The 16,367-nt window shown below is 34.9% G+C and overlaps 1 protein-coding gene across 1 annotated transcript; it reads right to left on the bottom strand.

The window, feature by feature from the left end:
• Window positions 1-2,888: 2,888 nt before the first annotated feature.
• Window positions 2,889-7,298, bottom strand: LOC132638206 (uncharacterized). Its single transcript, XM_060355168.1, has 7 exons — window positions 5,554-7,298; window positions 4,988-5,341; window positions 4,819-4,890; window positions 4,581-4,721; window positions 3,999-4,124; window positions 3,250-3,899; window positions 2,889-3,160 (listed from the first exon to the last, which is right to left on the bottom strand). Exons 1-4 carry the CDS (start codon window positions 5,710-5,712, stop codon window positions 4,620-4,622), a joined length of 687 nt encoding a protein of 228 aa, XP_060211151.1. The 5' UTR covers window positions 5,713-7,298; the 3' UTR covers window positions 2,889-3,160; window positions 3,250-3,899; window positions 3,999-4,124; window positions 4,581-4,619.
• Between the last annotated feature and the right edge of the window lie 9,069 nt (window positions 7,299-16,367).

Genomic DNA, 16,367 nt, shown 5'->3' with positions numbered 1-16,367 from the left:
AGGTGTATCCTATTGTTCCTCATTTGGCTTGTATATGGCATTTGTGGAAAAATGTGACAAAGCAATACACAACAAACAGTGAGGTGTTGAGTCCTATATTTTATTCACTAGCGAAAGCATACAGCCAGGATGAGTTCGATAAATTGATGGAGAAGATTGAGAATGTTGATATTCGGGCAAAACGATACCTAGAAGATGTTGGAAGAGATAAATGGTCTAGGCTTTATTCACCTGTTAACAGAGGATGGACAATGACTTCGAATATAGCCGAATGTATTAATGGAAAACTGGTTGCTGCAAGAGAGTTACATATTTTTGATTTCCTTGAAGAAGTGAGGAAGATGTTTGGTAGATGGAATTGCACAAATAGAAAAATTGGTACCTACACATTCACAACACTGATGAGGCGGTATCAAGAGATGTTGTCGATCAACGAGTACAAATCAATACAAATGAGGATATCTTTGTTTACAACACAAAAATTTAATCTATATTTTTACTATATCTAATGTATATTTATATATATTCCCAATATGGTAAAACTGCTCAGGTAATGCTTGTTTATTTGTTAAATGGTTCTCAGGTTGAAGCGTCAACTGAATATGTTTACATAGTGAATGATGGATCGAGGCGTTTCATAATAGATTTGAAGAAGAAAACTTGCAGCTGCAGGATGTTCCAACTGGACGAGATACCGTGTTCTCATGCATGGGCAGTATTGAAGAATAAAAATTTGACTGCTGATGTATATTGTTCGGATTTATTCAAGCCGGAAACAGTTGTGAACACATATGATGTACCAGTTGATCCTCTTCCCAATGAGACCGAGTGGAATGTTCCTAAAAGTATATTAGATGAAGTTGTTATGCCACCGATCTATAAAAGACCCCCTGGGAGGCCAAAAAAGAAGAGGGACAAGCCATTACAGGAGTTGATGATTGGTAAACGCAGAAATTCTTGCGGTAAATGTGGACGTCTTGGTCATAATAGGCGTTCGTGTGATAATCCGCCGCTCAATAAGAAGAATAAATAAGTCCATTTTGATTTTATTTGTTAAGACAATTCTACTTTAAATTTTAGTTAAAAATAAAAAATGAATTCATCTTGAATTCATATTATTCTAGTATGATTGTATTTCACATGGTTGAACATCCGATGTTTTTCAATGTAATGCTATATTGGTGGTTAAATGGTATTTGGAAAGTCTACTCTATGTTAACTGATTTGACCTTTTGTTTTGGATTTATGATTTAATAGTTGTATTTCGTATATATTTTGGCTATATTTTAGTTACATTTTGTCTGATCTGGTAGGTAATACTTATTCTGGTTTACTGTTAACTATATTTGATATATATTTTACATATATTTGAAGTGTATTTAGATGAAATTTTAAATTTTGTAAAACACTGTAATTTAAAAAATGGACTTATGGAATATATCTGAGTTATATTTTCTGTATATATCGACTGTATTTAAATGGTTATATATACTACTTTATTAAATGAATACATTTCACAGATAATGAAAATGGAATTTATGCATTGAACAAATAACATACTTGAAAGAAACAACAATATAAAAACCATAAGGTGGTGTTCAATATTAATCATCCTAAAAAAGATTACTGCACATGAAACGATAAGTCCAAAATGAAAAAACAGCAACAAAAGTCGCAACCAACTATGCTATTGTTCAACATGAAAATCAAAAACACAAATGAATTGGTGGCCTAATCAATATCCTCTTTATCAACTGCATCGTAATCAACTGCCGGTCTAATTGGTCTTGGAGGCTGCTCGTTACCACTTGATGCATTGTTGTTTGACTTATCCCATGCATAGTCGCATAAAAGGGCGCCGTATCTCATACGGAGTAACTTTGCATCGAATTCGGTTGGGATGACTTCACTTGAGCTCAAGTATTTAGCGAAGGCTGCCACATACACACCACAATCCCTGAACAAAAATGATAAAAAAAATTTACTTATCAAAACCCACGAAAAAAAAGTTGTGTTTATTGTGTTTTTTATTGGTAGAGATTCTTACATGCTAGAGGAAGCTTATTGCAGGAGATTGTCTACATTCAAAATGTCAAAGTTGTCGGTCTGTTCTCTATTTCTGTAAGAAGGATGTGTGGCAAAATCTATATCTGCCTTCTTCTCATAGAAATCAGTCATTTGTAGACTGTGTGTCACAAGAGTAGCCAACATTTTCACTCCGACTCTAACAACAGCATCATGCCCTGCAGCTCGGTATGAGTTGTATACGTAGATGGACCTGTTTGTAAAAAGAAAATATACGAAAAAAACAAACATATAAAATTTGTAGAAAAATGAATGATCTTTTCATTGGATGAGAGCAGACCTGTCAGTGAATGATATCACAACTAAAATCCAGTGATTTTTCTCTTTTATGTTGACAGGAATTAGTACGTTGTCAACAGTATACCATGGTACATTAGCCAACAGCCTATGCCCGTTAATGTACTCACACAGTTCATCTTCCTTACTGGCGACACATGTGGATGAATCAGGGTTTTCCCGAGATTTATAAATTTCAGCAACTAAAGTGTGAAAAATACAGCTGGCAGTGGTGAATCTATAATTGCTGTTATTGTGATACTTCGCCTTCTTGTGTAGGTAGTAGAAAATAACATCAATATGCTGTAAAAACATCAATTCAGTGACTATAATCAATACTATGTTAAAAAAAAATTGTTGTATATATAGTAAATATAGTAAAATATACTCTTAAATATAGTAAAAATACAATTATGTATACCTGGTCAGTACTATGCTCAACTAGTAAATTATTGTCTGTATATTAAATATAGTGCAAATATAATGATGACAATATTCTAAAAATACAATACAGTCTTAATGTAAATACAAAATTGTGAACTATATATATATATATGTCAAATATAGTAAAAAATATACTCTAGATACATCACATTGTAATTCTATTATAAAACATAAAAATCTTAGATAACAAGCAGAAAGATATCAAACCTCATTAGTCCAAAGTTGCCCATCGATAGATAACAAGTAGAACCAGTTTTTGTCGGATACGGCTGTAACGCCTAAATGCAACCGAAGTTCGGCATCCGCAGGATCGAGTCCTTCCTTGTTCTTTCTGTAATGATTTTCCTTTGGCTTCCTGTATATCAACAATGGAAAGAACATACATTAAGTTTATTGATAATTGAATTCTGGAAAACTAAAACAATAAGTTGTGACAATAAGTACCTTTTGTCATGTGATTTCAACAGATCCTTCTCAAGCCACTTTTGATATTCTTGAAGAAACGAAGTATATAACGGGGCATTTATAGGGTGGTCAACAAATGGGTGTTTTTTCTAATAAATGCAAGGACTGATATTTTTGGCAGAAGAACCCGCTGAGCTGAAATTGGGACAATAAGGGGACAGGTTGTATTTGCTTGGTTTCCTTTCTCGGGCAGCACCTGGATGGACAATGATCTGTTTTTCAGTGTTTGAAAACTGTGCAGTCTCACCACTTGAGCTTTGACCCGCATTTGGTTGTACGGGAACTTGTTTTCCAGTTTCATCACTTGAACTGTGGCCAACGATCGGTTGTACTCCAACTTGCTGTTCAGTTTCATTAGTTGAACTTTGTCCGGTTGTTGGTTGTACTCCAAGTTGGATTGGTATCTGAGAATCAGGAATCATCCACTGAGAGATGGTTACCGGGTTATCGTCCACATTCTGAGGGGTCCTTAAACTTGACAAATCGGTTTGATCATCGCGTGGTACTGGAGGAGGACCGAGAGGAATAACACATGCTAAAGGACAGTTGACTAGCAAGTCCGCTACCATTTCCTCTGATGCGGTAAATTCAGCATTAGCATTCTCCATATCGCCGATTTGCTGAGATTCCTGAAATAAAAAACAAGAAAAAAACGACTGGTGTTTATCAATTATTGCTTATCAAAACGATATGTGATTGGCACTTAAAAGCCACATTTCAGTACTTACATCAAAATTTAAATGGATTGGTGTTATGGGCACTCCATCTGTTTGTGCATCACTTTTAACTCCGGTTTCTTTATCCACATCAACAACAGAAACCGGATCATTAATTGGCAACCCAACTCCCTCAACCTAAAATAATAAAAACATGGTTCAAATGAATTTAAAGGCATCAGCAAAACAAATACACATATACACATATATAGCACTGCTATAAAAGTTAAAAGTTTCATATAAATATAGACAAAATATATGGTAAATATGCCTGAAATATAGTAAACAGAAACCAGAATAAGTAACATTGAACATAATAATCAATATACAATTAAAATACAGCCACAACATATATGAAAATCTAATATTAAAATATCAATCCAAAACAAATATAGCACTGCTAGTATATATAAACATAATCATAACAAAAATAGCACAAATAGATACATCAAAAAGAACACTACTAACAAATCACCATGTGAAAACTATATATGTAAATACACTATAGGTAATACTAAACACAGCTAAAAATCCAATATTTTCACTTTGAAAAATATACTGCAAATATAGAAAAGTGAAAGAAAAAATGAGTACCACTGGATGACTCCTCTGTGCGGAAGTGGCATCCCCACCTTAATTCTCTTTGGTTGAAAGCTTTACTGCACCGCCACTTTGATTGCCTTGAGAAATCCCACCATCACTATGTAAGTCAGCTTGAAACATTGTGTCTCCGACCTTTAAAATTTTCCAAAAGAAAATATAAAGTCTTCCAATAAATATATCAAAATAACTTAAAAAGTAAATAATTTCCATTTTTAGTGTTGATTTTTACCTTATGTGGTGTTTGATTGCCCTTTATTGCATCTAACAACTTTTTGAAGTTGTTATCCATGCAGTCAAACACCTACAGTTTTGAAAGACAAAAAATAGAATTAGAATTGTTAATTACTTGACACAAGCAATATGAAGTAAAAAAAACATATTGAAAACAAAACACCTACTTCTTTCTTGAAAATCCGAATCTCTTCCCTTATCAGTTTAAACTCATCTGTTCGGGGTGCTGTAGGTGCATCTGGTTTCCGTGATGGTTGTTTCCTGGAAGGAGGAACAGAAACTGGAAACTGTGTCCGTTTCTTGCCTCGCGGGGAATCAGAATTGGCACTCCTTTGTTGCTGTTTGCCACTAGACAAATGCGGTGGTGTGGTAATAAAATCATCGTAATCATCGTCTACCAAATCAGTACCATGTATACCATCAACTCCATGTTTGACGTCTCGTATGTCATGTGCAACAGGAGGCAATTTAAGAGTTTTCAACTCATGGGGTGTTGGCACAACTTCCTCAAATCTACAGGACTGTGAACAACAAAATATAAAAACTATATTACCATATATATCTACATTGGTAACATACTAAAAATATGAGGAAAATATAGTCAAAACATATTGATCACAAATGACTTATTTCATAAATATAGACAAAATATAATCAAAATATACCATGTAAAACAAACATATTAAAACAGTTAAATGGTAAAGGACACAAAACTGTTAAAAAACTGTTTTACCGGGTTTTTGTCGTCTCTGAACATGCCATCCATCAATCTCTTGAATTCTGGTTTTCCTTCCGTAGTCCGCCAGTTCAAAATTCTAGGAATTAAATTCCCCGTCTTAACTGCAATGGTGGACGGGACTTTTGAGCAACATTCATACAACCATACTTGCATAGCAAGCGGCAAACCATGAATCCTATAATATTTCTTAAAACCAGCATATTTCTGCCCGATGCTTACAACCAACTCTCTAAACGAATCTTTACCCCAAGGATACTCATTATATCTCCCGTCCTCTACAACATCAAAATGGATCCTTGGTATGTTTGTTTAGTTCGGCTCACCACAATGTACCCACGTATTTATGAAATACAATATTGCCATCTTGACTGCGTCATCCCCTTTATCATCCCAGACAGTCTTGTTGAAACACTCAATAAGCTCGTGTCTTTTAACTGGCAGTTGGTTCTCCTGATTTCTACCAAAATACTCAACCATAAGCCTATTCGGTTTTGAGTTATCATAAACAAAATCATTTTCATCAGATACACAATCTAGCCCAGTGATCAGTGCAAATTCTCTAAGGCCAAAACGCAGAACTTTACCATTTATTTCAAATGTAAAGCACCTATATGTACTGCCCCTAAGTTATTTGACCATAAAGCACCGAAAAATCTGTGCTTGTACATCCAATTGCTGCATTCTAAGATATTTACCAAAACAAGAATTCCTAAACATATCCATCTATGGATCTGTTAGTTTGCCTCTAATATCTTGCATTACATTAACATTCGTGTATCTACACATAGATGGTGCCACAGCAGGGTGCTTGGTAACCAAAAATTTAGATACCTAAAACAACATGCCAAAAAACACGTATGATTGACAAAAAACAGTGAACACAAACAGCTAAAAAAGAGATCAATCAAAAATATATACAAATATAAAACAAAACAGTGATTGACAATGGAAAAATATAATCTAAGTGAACAATAAATATATATGAATATACTGAAAATATAATGACATATATCGACTGAATGTACTTAAAAATATACACAAAATAACTGTCAACAAAATAATAACTGAATGTACTTAAAAATCTTAAAAATCACTGTAAAAACTGTCAACAAAATATACACAAAATAACTGAATGTACTTAAAAATCTTAAAAATCACAGTTATGGTGAAGAACAGTAAACACGAAATAACTGAAGAAACATGTGTAAAAAAAAAAACACACACAGAAAATATACTTAAAATGCACATATAATATAGATCTGGTTAATTCACAGATCTATAATAACTGAACTAAAAAAAAAAAAAAAGAACTAAATATACTGAAAATACAACATAAATATACCTCTTCATCATCATCCTCATCCACATTACGTTTGGCTTTAACAACTTTTTTGCCCTTAACATTAACAACATTGTCACCAGCCTTTCTCTTCTTTTGTTTCTCCATTTGAGAAACCTTTTTTCAATTTTTCTTGTTATTTACTCTTCGAATCAACATATTCCTTAGAACGCCTAGGATCGTTAATTCTTTCTGAACGATTCTCAGCATAAGAGCCTGCAATGGCAGTTTCATGTTGAGAAATTCCCAAAGAAAAATTAGGAATCGCACATTCGGGTTCTATACCTGTATTGCTCATCGGAGTAGCAGCTTTCTTAGTCATTCCAATTGAATCTAAGAAAAAACAACCAAGAACGAACACTGATAGTTAATTACTTAGACTTGCATTCCTGATTCAAACAAAAAACAAACACCCAAAATATAGGTTAAATACGCGGTAAAAAATAAAAATCTGTATAGAATCTTACTCTATTTTGGGAATTAGATTTGAAACGTGAGAGAAATCAATGAGTAGTTAATTAGAGATAAAAAAGGAAGTTGAATAATTGAAAAACTGATTTGAAATTGGAGGAAAGTAATGGATATGGTGAATAATGACGTGTATTTAGGAGGTAGGAGAGAGAAACGTTTTTTTTTTGGCTTAAATTTAGGGGAGTGAGAAGTTATCAGATGAGTGGTAAAAACATGGTAGCTATGTGAAGTAAATATGTTATATTTTAGCTACTAAATATAATTATTGAAAAGTTTAGTTATGTTTCATAAATAGGTAATAATGGAACCTATGCCAAGTAAATTTTACTAAAAAAAAATGAAAAGAAAAGGATTAGTATCTACTCAACGAATAAGATTAAACATGTAAAATATAACCAACTAACCTCCCCATAAATGTATGGGATAAAGTGTACCAGTCACATACACACATATACATAATCGACACAAGTATACTTAGCATATAAAACTGGATAGATGCAGAAATGTAACATGCTTTATAAAGCTGTCCGAATCAATTAACAAAAATTAAGCAAGACAACTGATTACTATATCTCTGGTGGCATACCCGAAATGAGAATATTGAATATTACCTAATCATGAGGAATCTTAACTGGGAAAACAGTGACATTAAACATTCTTATTCAGACACTGACTCAAATTAACAAAAAAGGACTTGAATGTAGCGATCAGATGCAAAGAAACCAAACAGGGACAACAATAAAAAAGCAGCAAAACAACATCCATGAATAGTAATTTTCCCAAAAATAGGCGTCAGAATAGAGAATTTGCTCAGTCCAGTATAGCAACACAGTTGGCTCAAAATTTACAACCGCAAGTTGTTCCTAGGACCACAAGTTATCTGCCCTTAAGGACACACCACAACCCAAATGAAACAAAACTTGTCTATAAAATGGGCATCAGAAACCAGACCAGTTCCTCTAATAAGGCAATGACCTTTTCTTCAACCTAATACTTCAAACCAGCAAATAGCCATAACAATGACAAAGTGCAATAACCTCTTTCCATCAAGCGTAGCATTTATCAAAGTAGTATTATTTCATGACAAACAACAAACAACCACAATTCCTAGTGTGCACAAAAAACAGAAATCCAGTACTAATATACCATCAGATGCATAGTTTGATATATTAAGGCATTTCATATAATTCTAATATTCAAAGAAGGACTTGATATGCAGCACATACGGAAGGGAGTAAGCATATCCTACATGAAAGAAAAAATATACTACAAGCATTTAGAGTGCAGAATGTATTCCTGAGAAAAGGAAAACATCTTCATAGATTCATATAATGCTTGGAAGGTAACCAATGTGCAAAAATGAAAGAGGCAGATTCAGATTCATCAAAGAGTGAATATTTGAGATGCAACTAACATTCTGAACACTTGATCAATCAATATTGAACCTTAAAACACCTATACCAATCTAGACATATCACTTCAGGACTCTATACATATAATCCCTTGCAGTTGGCTAACAGAAAGATATCAATACTCGACACACTTGTTAACTATACAGCATAAGGATCATGCATTTTTATACATAAATTACAGGGCAACATGCAGCACATTCAGATAAATTACAGACTTTAAGCATACAAAATTAGATCAGTTTAAACACATACATCTTATTAAAACCATCATAGACATATGTCTAGAATTTTTAGACTAGCTTGTTAACCAGAGGGGAAAAACTGAGAAAAGAAACTGAATTATTCCATGACCAAGAATAGTAGATTAAACAGGGCTGTTCATACAGGTCCAAGGGGGTAATCATATAGTATGCATATCATGTTTTAGCAAATAAGGAATCTCGAGCACTTGGCCAGCTTTAGCAGGTCATTTATACATGTCTAAAGATACTAAGATTATGCTCCTAATGCTTTTAATCTTTCTTAAAAAAAACATAATCTATGACTCGTATTACTGCCAACAGTCAATCACATAATACAGAGTGGCTGAATGCAACTAATCTAGTCTAAACTATACATAGGTTTAACAACAAACTAATTATGCTTAAACAAACGTGAGCACATACCAATCAACCACTATACTAAGCATCATACATATTTTGACTACACCGGCATCATAGGAACACAAACTAACCAAACAAGCGATAGTATCCAATATGGTCTAAACTAAGCTAAGACACAATGAAGGCTAAACGAATAATCTGAACAGCAAGTTAATATTATGTTGGACTACAAATTCATTAACAGAGGATCAACTAATCTAACGGAGACAAACAAATGCTATCAATCATATCATATAACAACTAACCTAATCAAATCTAACAAAACAGCATGTAGATCATAACTAATCAAAACAATAATTATTATACAACACGCGGTTAACATAAGCAGATTAAGCCAAATAACTCCCAAGGCATTTTCAGCTAAAACAAACTACATTAATACCTAAACCATACTCAACTGAGAACAGACAGAGCTAAGCTACCATACACTTAAAGTAAAACTCAGAACCAATCATGTACTACACCTAGCCATTTTCTACTACCTGAATCTATATGAAACTAACCAAATCGTAAGCAGAGCATGCTCCAAACAAATCGACCCACGTTAATCCATGCAATCGTCAACAACCAACAACTTAACAACAATAATTAAATCTAAAATAGACCCATCAAGACTAGTTGTAGACTAATCTAACAAATACCACCAAATATCAAACATGCGAACCTAAATACTAGATTAAAGACATCATGCTAAAGGAGGAAGGTTTACCTTTTTTGTGTGCAATGAACTGAGCGTCGGGATCTCGGATCTACCCTCAATCTCAAAGTAATAGCTGGATCGAAAGAGTAACCACTCAATATTTCCAAAATATTCTGAGATATAGTGATAAGAAAATGTATCTATTTCGAGAGGAGTTGATGCGACTGAAAAAAAAAGTGTCTTGTAAGCGAATTTGTAGATCCCAGATCTTGTTTTTATCTAAAGTTGATTAGGTTTTTGCTAAAAAAAATCCCTCTGCCTAAAACGATTCAACTAGGATTACATTTATAGGGTTTCATTTGTATTAAAGTAAAGAGAGGAGCGGGGAAGGAGAGAGAGGAGCGGGGGACAGAGGGAAGTGGAAGAGATAGGCGTGGGGGACAAGGAGAAGTAGAGAGGAGCGTGAGGGAGAGAGAGAGAGGTGAGTGGAGAGGAACATGAGAGAGAGGAGGAGGGAGAAAGGAGGGGAGGCTGAGAAAGGGAAAAAGAAAGAGAAAGAGAAAGGGATTAGGGTAGAAGAAAATAAATGATGGGTTGGACCGGGTCGGGTCGTGGTGTTTAGGATGTGGGCCGGTCTGTTTAAATGTTGGGCTGGGTATTAAAATGGTAGTGGGCTGGTGGAATTAAACATATGGGCTGGTCTGAAATATTGGGGTGAATTAATTAGAGTATGGGCTAATAATTTGGCTGAAAATTATTGATCCTTCTATTTAATTATTCTTGGGCTTCTAATTTAATAACTAGTACACTTATTTACTATGATAAATATAAAAAATAAAAAAAAATAAAAAATAAAAAGACTTGATAAAGTATAATTAATTTAACGAACACAACAATCCGAAGATAAAATGATGACGAGCCATTGTGATAAAGTAATGCTTGTAATGTTGATAGTAATAACGAAAGTAAATATATTAATAGCAATAGAAATAAAAATAATAGTGAAAATAAAGTGTTTAGCTTGTCAAATAATTTAGAAGCTCCAGTAAATAAATTGAAATAAAGAAGGGACAAAATTGGGTGTCAACATATACTGAATAAACAAACTAAACCTCAACTGCTCGCATTGGAATTTAATCAACACATGAAGACGACTGAAATGAAGACGACTGAAATTAAACCTCAACTTGTTTAATGAAGATGATAGACATTTTCTGTTTTGGGTTAAATAAACAGCCCTCACATAATATAACACATGATGCTGGCAACTAAACAAAGGAAAGATATCACGTATAAAGTTCAGAACTTAAAACAGTGAGCATTCTAATTGCTGAGTTTACTGCCATAGTCGCAAATTTCACAAGATAGCATATCACATAACTAACAAATTTAAACAAATCAAATTAAACTGACATGCATAAACACTACTTAATTACCAGCAAAACCTCTTCGATTACACTAACATAGTAGACTGCCTAAATTAACGAAATTACTACTAAATCAATTCACACAAAACTCATAAACAAACTAAACTACTAGAATGAAAATAAACTAAGACGAGGAAGAAATTACCTTTTGTGGTACAGTGAACGGGGCGTCGAGGCCTCGAATCTACTCTCTCGTATTGACAGATTCGAAGCTTGAGTCAAAAATTAAAATGCCTTTGTCGTAATTAAAGTTCTTTTGCCGAACAGCGACGAAAGTTGATCGAATTGTGAAAACTTAACTTTTCAACACAAATCTCATAACAGAAAGTATTTTCTGATTTGAAAAAGTTCAAGACCAGATTTATTTGAAAACGAAAGAAACTCAAGACTTTAGAAAATACCCGCTTCTCCCCCCAATCAGTGTTCTTTTTCCCCTCTTTTTTCGGCTAAGAACTAGAGATGTATTTATAGGAAAAGGTTAGGGTTTTCTATTTGGGCGGGATAAAAAGTTTCAAAATCTAGTCAAAGTTGTCTGAAATTCGAACGTTGGAGGAGTTTTGGACGAGCTTGTAGCCCGTCCACGTGATTTGGTCAGATATATACTCAAAATGGTGAGATTTGGTTTGAATTCGGGCCTGTTCTGTTTGACTTCATCTGGTTTTGATACGCATGGGACAAGTGTGGGGAAACTTGCATGAAAATGGGTGGACAAGATCTGCCATGGCTAAAGGGGAACTGAGGTTTTGCTAGAAATGGAGGGGAGAGAAGAGAGAGGGCTGCGGCTGCGTTTGTTTTGATGAAAAGAGATTAGGTTTTCTGATGAGTAAAAGCAAAAGGTGGGTCGGGTCGGGTGAAAATGGATAATGGGCTGGCGGATTGGTTGTGGGATGATGTGGGCTGGGTTGAATTTGCAGTGTGGGCTGATCTGTTTTAAAGGAAGGACTGGTCACGAATTGGACTGAATTTGTTGGGTATTTCTTCTTCTAATTAATTCGTTTTGGGCTTCTGACTTAATAACTAGTACAATGCATACTATGATAATTAGTGATTAATATGTAGAAAATAAAGGACTTGATAAAGTATAATTAATTTAACGAGTACAAAAATCCGAAAATAAAATGATGACGAACCATTTTGAAATTTTGTTATAAAGTAATGCTAGTAATAGTGAAAATGAAAATAACGATATTAATAGTGAAAAATGTTTAGCTCTCCAATGAATTTAGAAGCCCAAAGAAATAAATTGGAATAAAGGAGGGACGAAATTGGGTGTCAACAGATGCCCCTCTTCGATCGGAGAAGATGTAAGAGTTTTCGGGCGAAGAAGTTGACGTAGTAGCCAATTTTGTTCCGACCAACAAATATGAGCTTGGAAGAACTTGAGATAATATGGGTTAGGAGAATTGGTGGAAAATATTATGGGGGCAGAAGGAATTATGGACGAACCCGTTTCGAGTTACCTGCATGTCTCGGGTTTCGTGAGAATCAAGTTGTATGTAGTTCGAAAGAAGCGGATCGATACCGACGCTACACTTTTTTCCCCAGTGTTGAATTATGGTGAGACCGGATATAGAAAAGGATACAAGATTGTGAAAAGAGTTGATTGAGTAGAATTTTAGCGGTGGATATGAAAGAAAATATTTGGATAACCCTCGTATCACATGTTTGTGGACGTGGGCGGAGTTGAGTTCGAGAGTAATCCTTGACGTATGCTTGTGAGTTTGATATTTCTCTTCAGCATATTTGCCCCAGTTCACTGCGCAAGATAAAGTTCCACGTTGTGCTGTGTCTCTGTATGTCAGTCGTACTTTCTGTTCAAAAACTGAAATTCATGTCAAAATCAGTAATAAAGTCTGGGGTAAAGTTGAAAATGTAAAACTTATAAAGAATGTAAAAATGATAATAAATATGAGTGTGAAAATGAGGATGAAGCCGTGTGGCTTATAATGAGGTCGTGTGGCCAAATGTTGTCTCTAGTTGTCTTCAGGGACTTGAATGAATGCGCGATGTTTATGCCGAAGATGTAATAATATCTCCAGTTGTATTTGGAGACTTTAATGATAATAGTAAGGCCTCCGGCTATCTTCCGGGACTCGATGATAAATGATGTCTGTGGAATTTAAGGTAAAGTCGTTAAAGTGGATGATAAAGTAAAGTAATAAAGTAGAGAGTAAAGTACGTGCATAGCCGTTTTGCTTATGCAGATGAGGTTGTATAGCCCAATGATGCCTCCGGTTGTCTTTGGAGACTTGAATGATAGTTCCTGTACAGTTCAGGGTGAAGTCGTTGAAGTTGGCAAAGTAAGTGACAAAGTAATAATGTGTAGCCGTTTGGATTAAGCCGATGAGGCTGTATAACTATATGATGTCTCCGGTTGTATTCGGAGACTCGATGAAATCTGTGAAATTAAGGTAAAGTTATTAAAGTGAATAATAAGGTAATTGATGAAGTAGAAAGTGAAGTAAGAGTGCAGCCGTCTGGCTTAGGAAAATGAGGTTGTATAGCCATATGCTATCTCCGGTTGTCTTCAGAGACTTGATGAAGATTCCCGGAAAGTCCGTGGTAAAGTCGTTAAAGTAGGTAAAGTGAATGATGTCTCCGGTTGTCTTCGGAGACTTGATAAAGATTCCCGTAAAGTCCGGGGTAAAGTCGTTAAAGTAGGTAAAGTAAATGATGTCTCTGGTTGTCTTCGAAGACTTGATGAAAATTCTCGTAAAATCCGGGGTAAAGTCGTTAAAGTAGGTAAAGTAAATGATGTTTCTGGTTGTCTTCGGAGACTTGATGAAAATTCCCGTAAAGTCCAGGGTAAAGTCGTTAAAGTAGGTAAAGTAAATGATGTCTCCGGTTGTCTTCGGAGACTTAATGGTAATTCCTGTAAAGTTCAGGATAAATTCGTTAAAGTTGGTAAAGTAAATGATAAGAATGTAGCCATTTGGCTTATGCACATGAGGCTGTATAGCCAAATGATGCCCTCGGTTGTTTTCGGAGACTTAATGATAATTCTTGTAAAGTTCAGGATAAAGTCGTTAAAGTTGGTAAAGTAAATGATAAGAATGTAGCCATTTGGCTTATGCACATGAGGCTGTATAGCCAAATGATGCCCCCGGTTGTTTTCGGAGACTTCATGATAATTCTTGTAAAGTTCAGGATAAAGTCGTTAAAGTTGGTAAAGTAAATGTTAAGAATGTAGCCATTTGGCTTATGCACATGAGGCTGTATAGCCAAATGATGCCCCCAGTTGTTTTCGGAGACTTAATGATAATTCCTGTAAAGTTCAGGATAAAGTCGTTAAAGTTGGTAAAGTAAATGATAATTAATGTAAAATTTAGGGTGAAGTCGTTAAAGTTGGTAAAGTGAATGATAAAGTAGAGAGTGAAGTAATAGTGTAGCCGTCTGGCTTATGCATATGAGGCTGTATAGCCGAATGATGCCCTGATCGTTTTCGGAGACTTAATGATAATTCCTGTAAAGTTCAGGATAAAGTTGCTAAAGTTGGTAAAGTAAATGATAAAGTAATTGGTAAAGTAAAGTGATAGTGTAGCCGTTTGGCTAATGCAGAAGAGGCTGAATAGCCAAATGATGCCTCCAGTTGTCTTCGAAGACTTAATGATAATCCCTGTAAAGTTCAGGATAAAGTCGTTAAAGTTGGTAAAGTAGATGATAAAGTGATTGATAAAGTATAGAGTAAAGTGATAGCGTAGCCGTTTGGCTGATGATGTTGAGGATATCGCGACAGGCCAGATTAATGACACGTAATCCTGATTTAATTAGCCTTCGATCTCGATAACTTACAAAACAAGTGTATCTGTTAATAAAGTCATAAAGTTATTGTGATAAAAAATGAAATTAAAGATAAAGTTGGAAATAAAGCCGTCTGGCTTTTTAAGGCGGGGCTATGATGAGCCAAATGATGTTTTTCGGCCATGATCGATGTACTTGACCGTTGGTCTCGTAGTCTTTAAGTTCCTGCACTCAAAGAAAAATTCTTAGTTTGGGAGGGGGAAGTTGATTCGTGTTGACTCGAAGCTTGACGTTGTTGGCGCTCCATTCGTCTTGTTTGTTTGGATCTTGTGATCTCCGTTCAAGCCTCGGTAGATGAATGGTAGTGAAACAATTGAAAGAAAGTGTTTCATTTAACAGGTATATATGTAAGTATATGTATAAGGAAAGATATATATATATGTATATATAAGGAGAGATACATATGGAAATATATGTATGTAAGTTGTAAAATATTTCTGCCAACTTCAGGTTGTGACACTTCAGAAACAATTGAAATGTCATTTGTCTATAATATTTCCTGTTTGGTAGTCTTAATCTTATCGATGTCCAACCACTCTCTTGTCTATATCCATTCAAAATATGCCCCAGTTTTAGACTAAGAAGGGTGTACTAAACTTATGTTGTGGTGTGACCGAACCTTATGTAGGTTGCCTACGTATCCCGCCAAGGAATCAGGTCAGAACGTAGTTCGTAAGGTACATAAGAATATGGTTTGAAATTTTCTAGTAAAGGGACCGAACCCGATGTGGATTGCCTACGTATCCCACCCAGGGAATCAGGTCAGCGTAGTTCGTACGATTGTTAAAGGAAAGGTTGGAAACTAGGCTGTCTAACCTACTGCCGTCCTTGATTTCTTCTTGACTGATAGCTTTCATGCTTGTGTCATTGTCTATCGGCTATTTCAATTTCTTCCGAGTGGAATCTTGTCTTGTCCTCTAGTTTTCTTTGTTACTCTCTCGAGACGTATGTTGTCTATTCGTTCATTTTGTGTCACAATCATAAAGTTGGCAGATTTGATAAATAAAGTAGAAAATAACAATAATAGACAATTAAGGAAAATCAGAAATGCATTCA

This window comes from Lycium barbarum, chromosome 4 (assembly GCF_019175385.1).
Source record: "Lycium barbarum isolate Lr01 chromosome 4, ASM1917538v2, whole genome shotgun sequence".
In the NCBI taxonomy this organism is placed as follows: Eukaryota; Viridiplantae; Streptophyta; class Magnoliopsida; order Solanales; family Solanaceae; genus Lycium; species Lycium barbarum.
This window is presented reverse-complemented; position numbering and strand designations above follow the sequence as displayed.

What these genes read in the sequence shown, in the direction of transcription:
- LOC132638206 (XM_060355168.1), bottom strand. Translation starts at nt 5,712, where the DNA reads ATGCAAGTATGGTTGTATGAATGTTGCTCAAAAGTCCCGTCCACCATT. An exon ending in TCAGAGACGACAAAAACCCG is followed by an intron (nt 5,342 to 5,553) that starts GTAAAACAGTTT and finishes TGTTGTTCACAG; the next exon opens with TCCTGTAGATTTGAGGAAGT. An exon ending in TTCGGATTTTCAAGAAAGAA is followed by an intron (nt 4,891 to 4,987) that starts GTAGGTGTTTTG and finishes TCAAAACTGTAG; the next exon opens with GTGTTTGACTGCATGGATAA.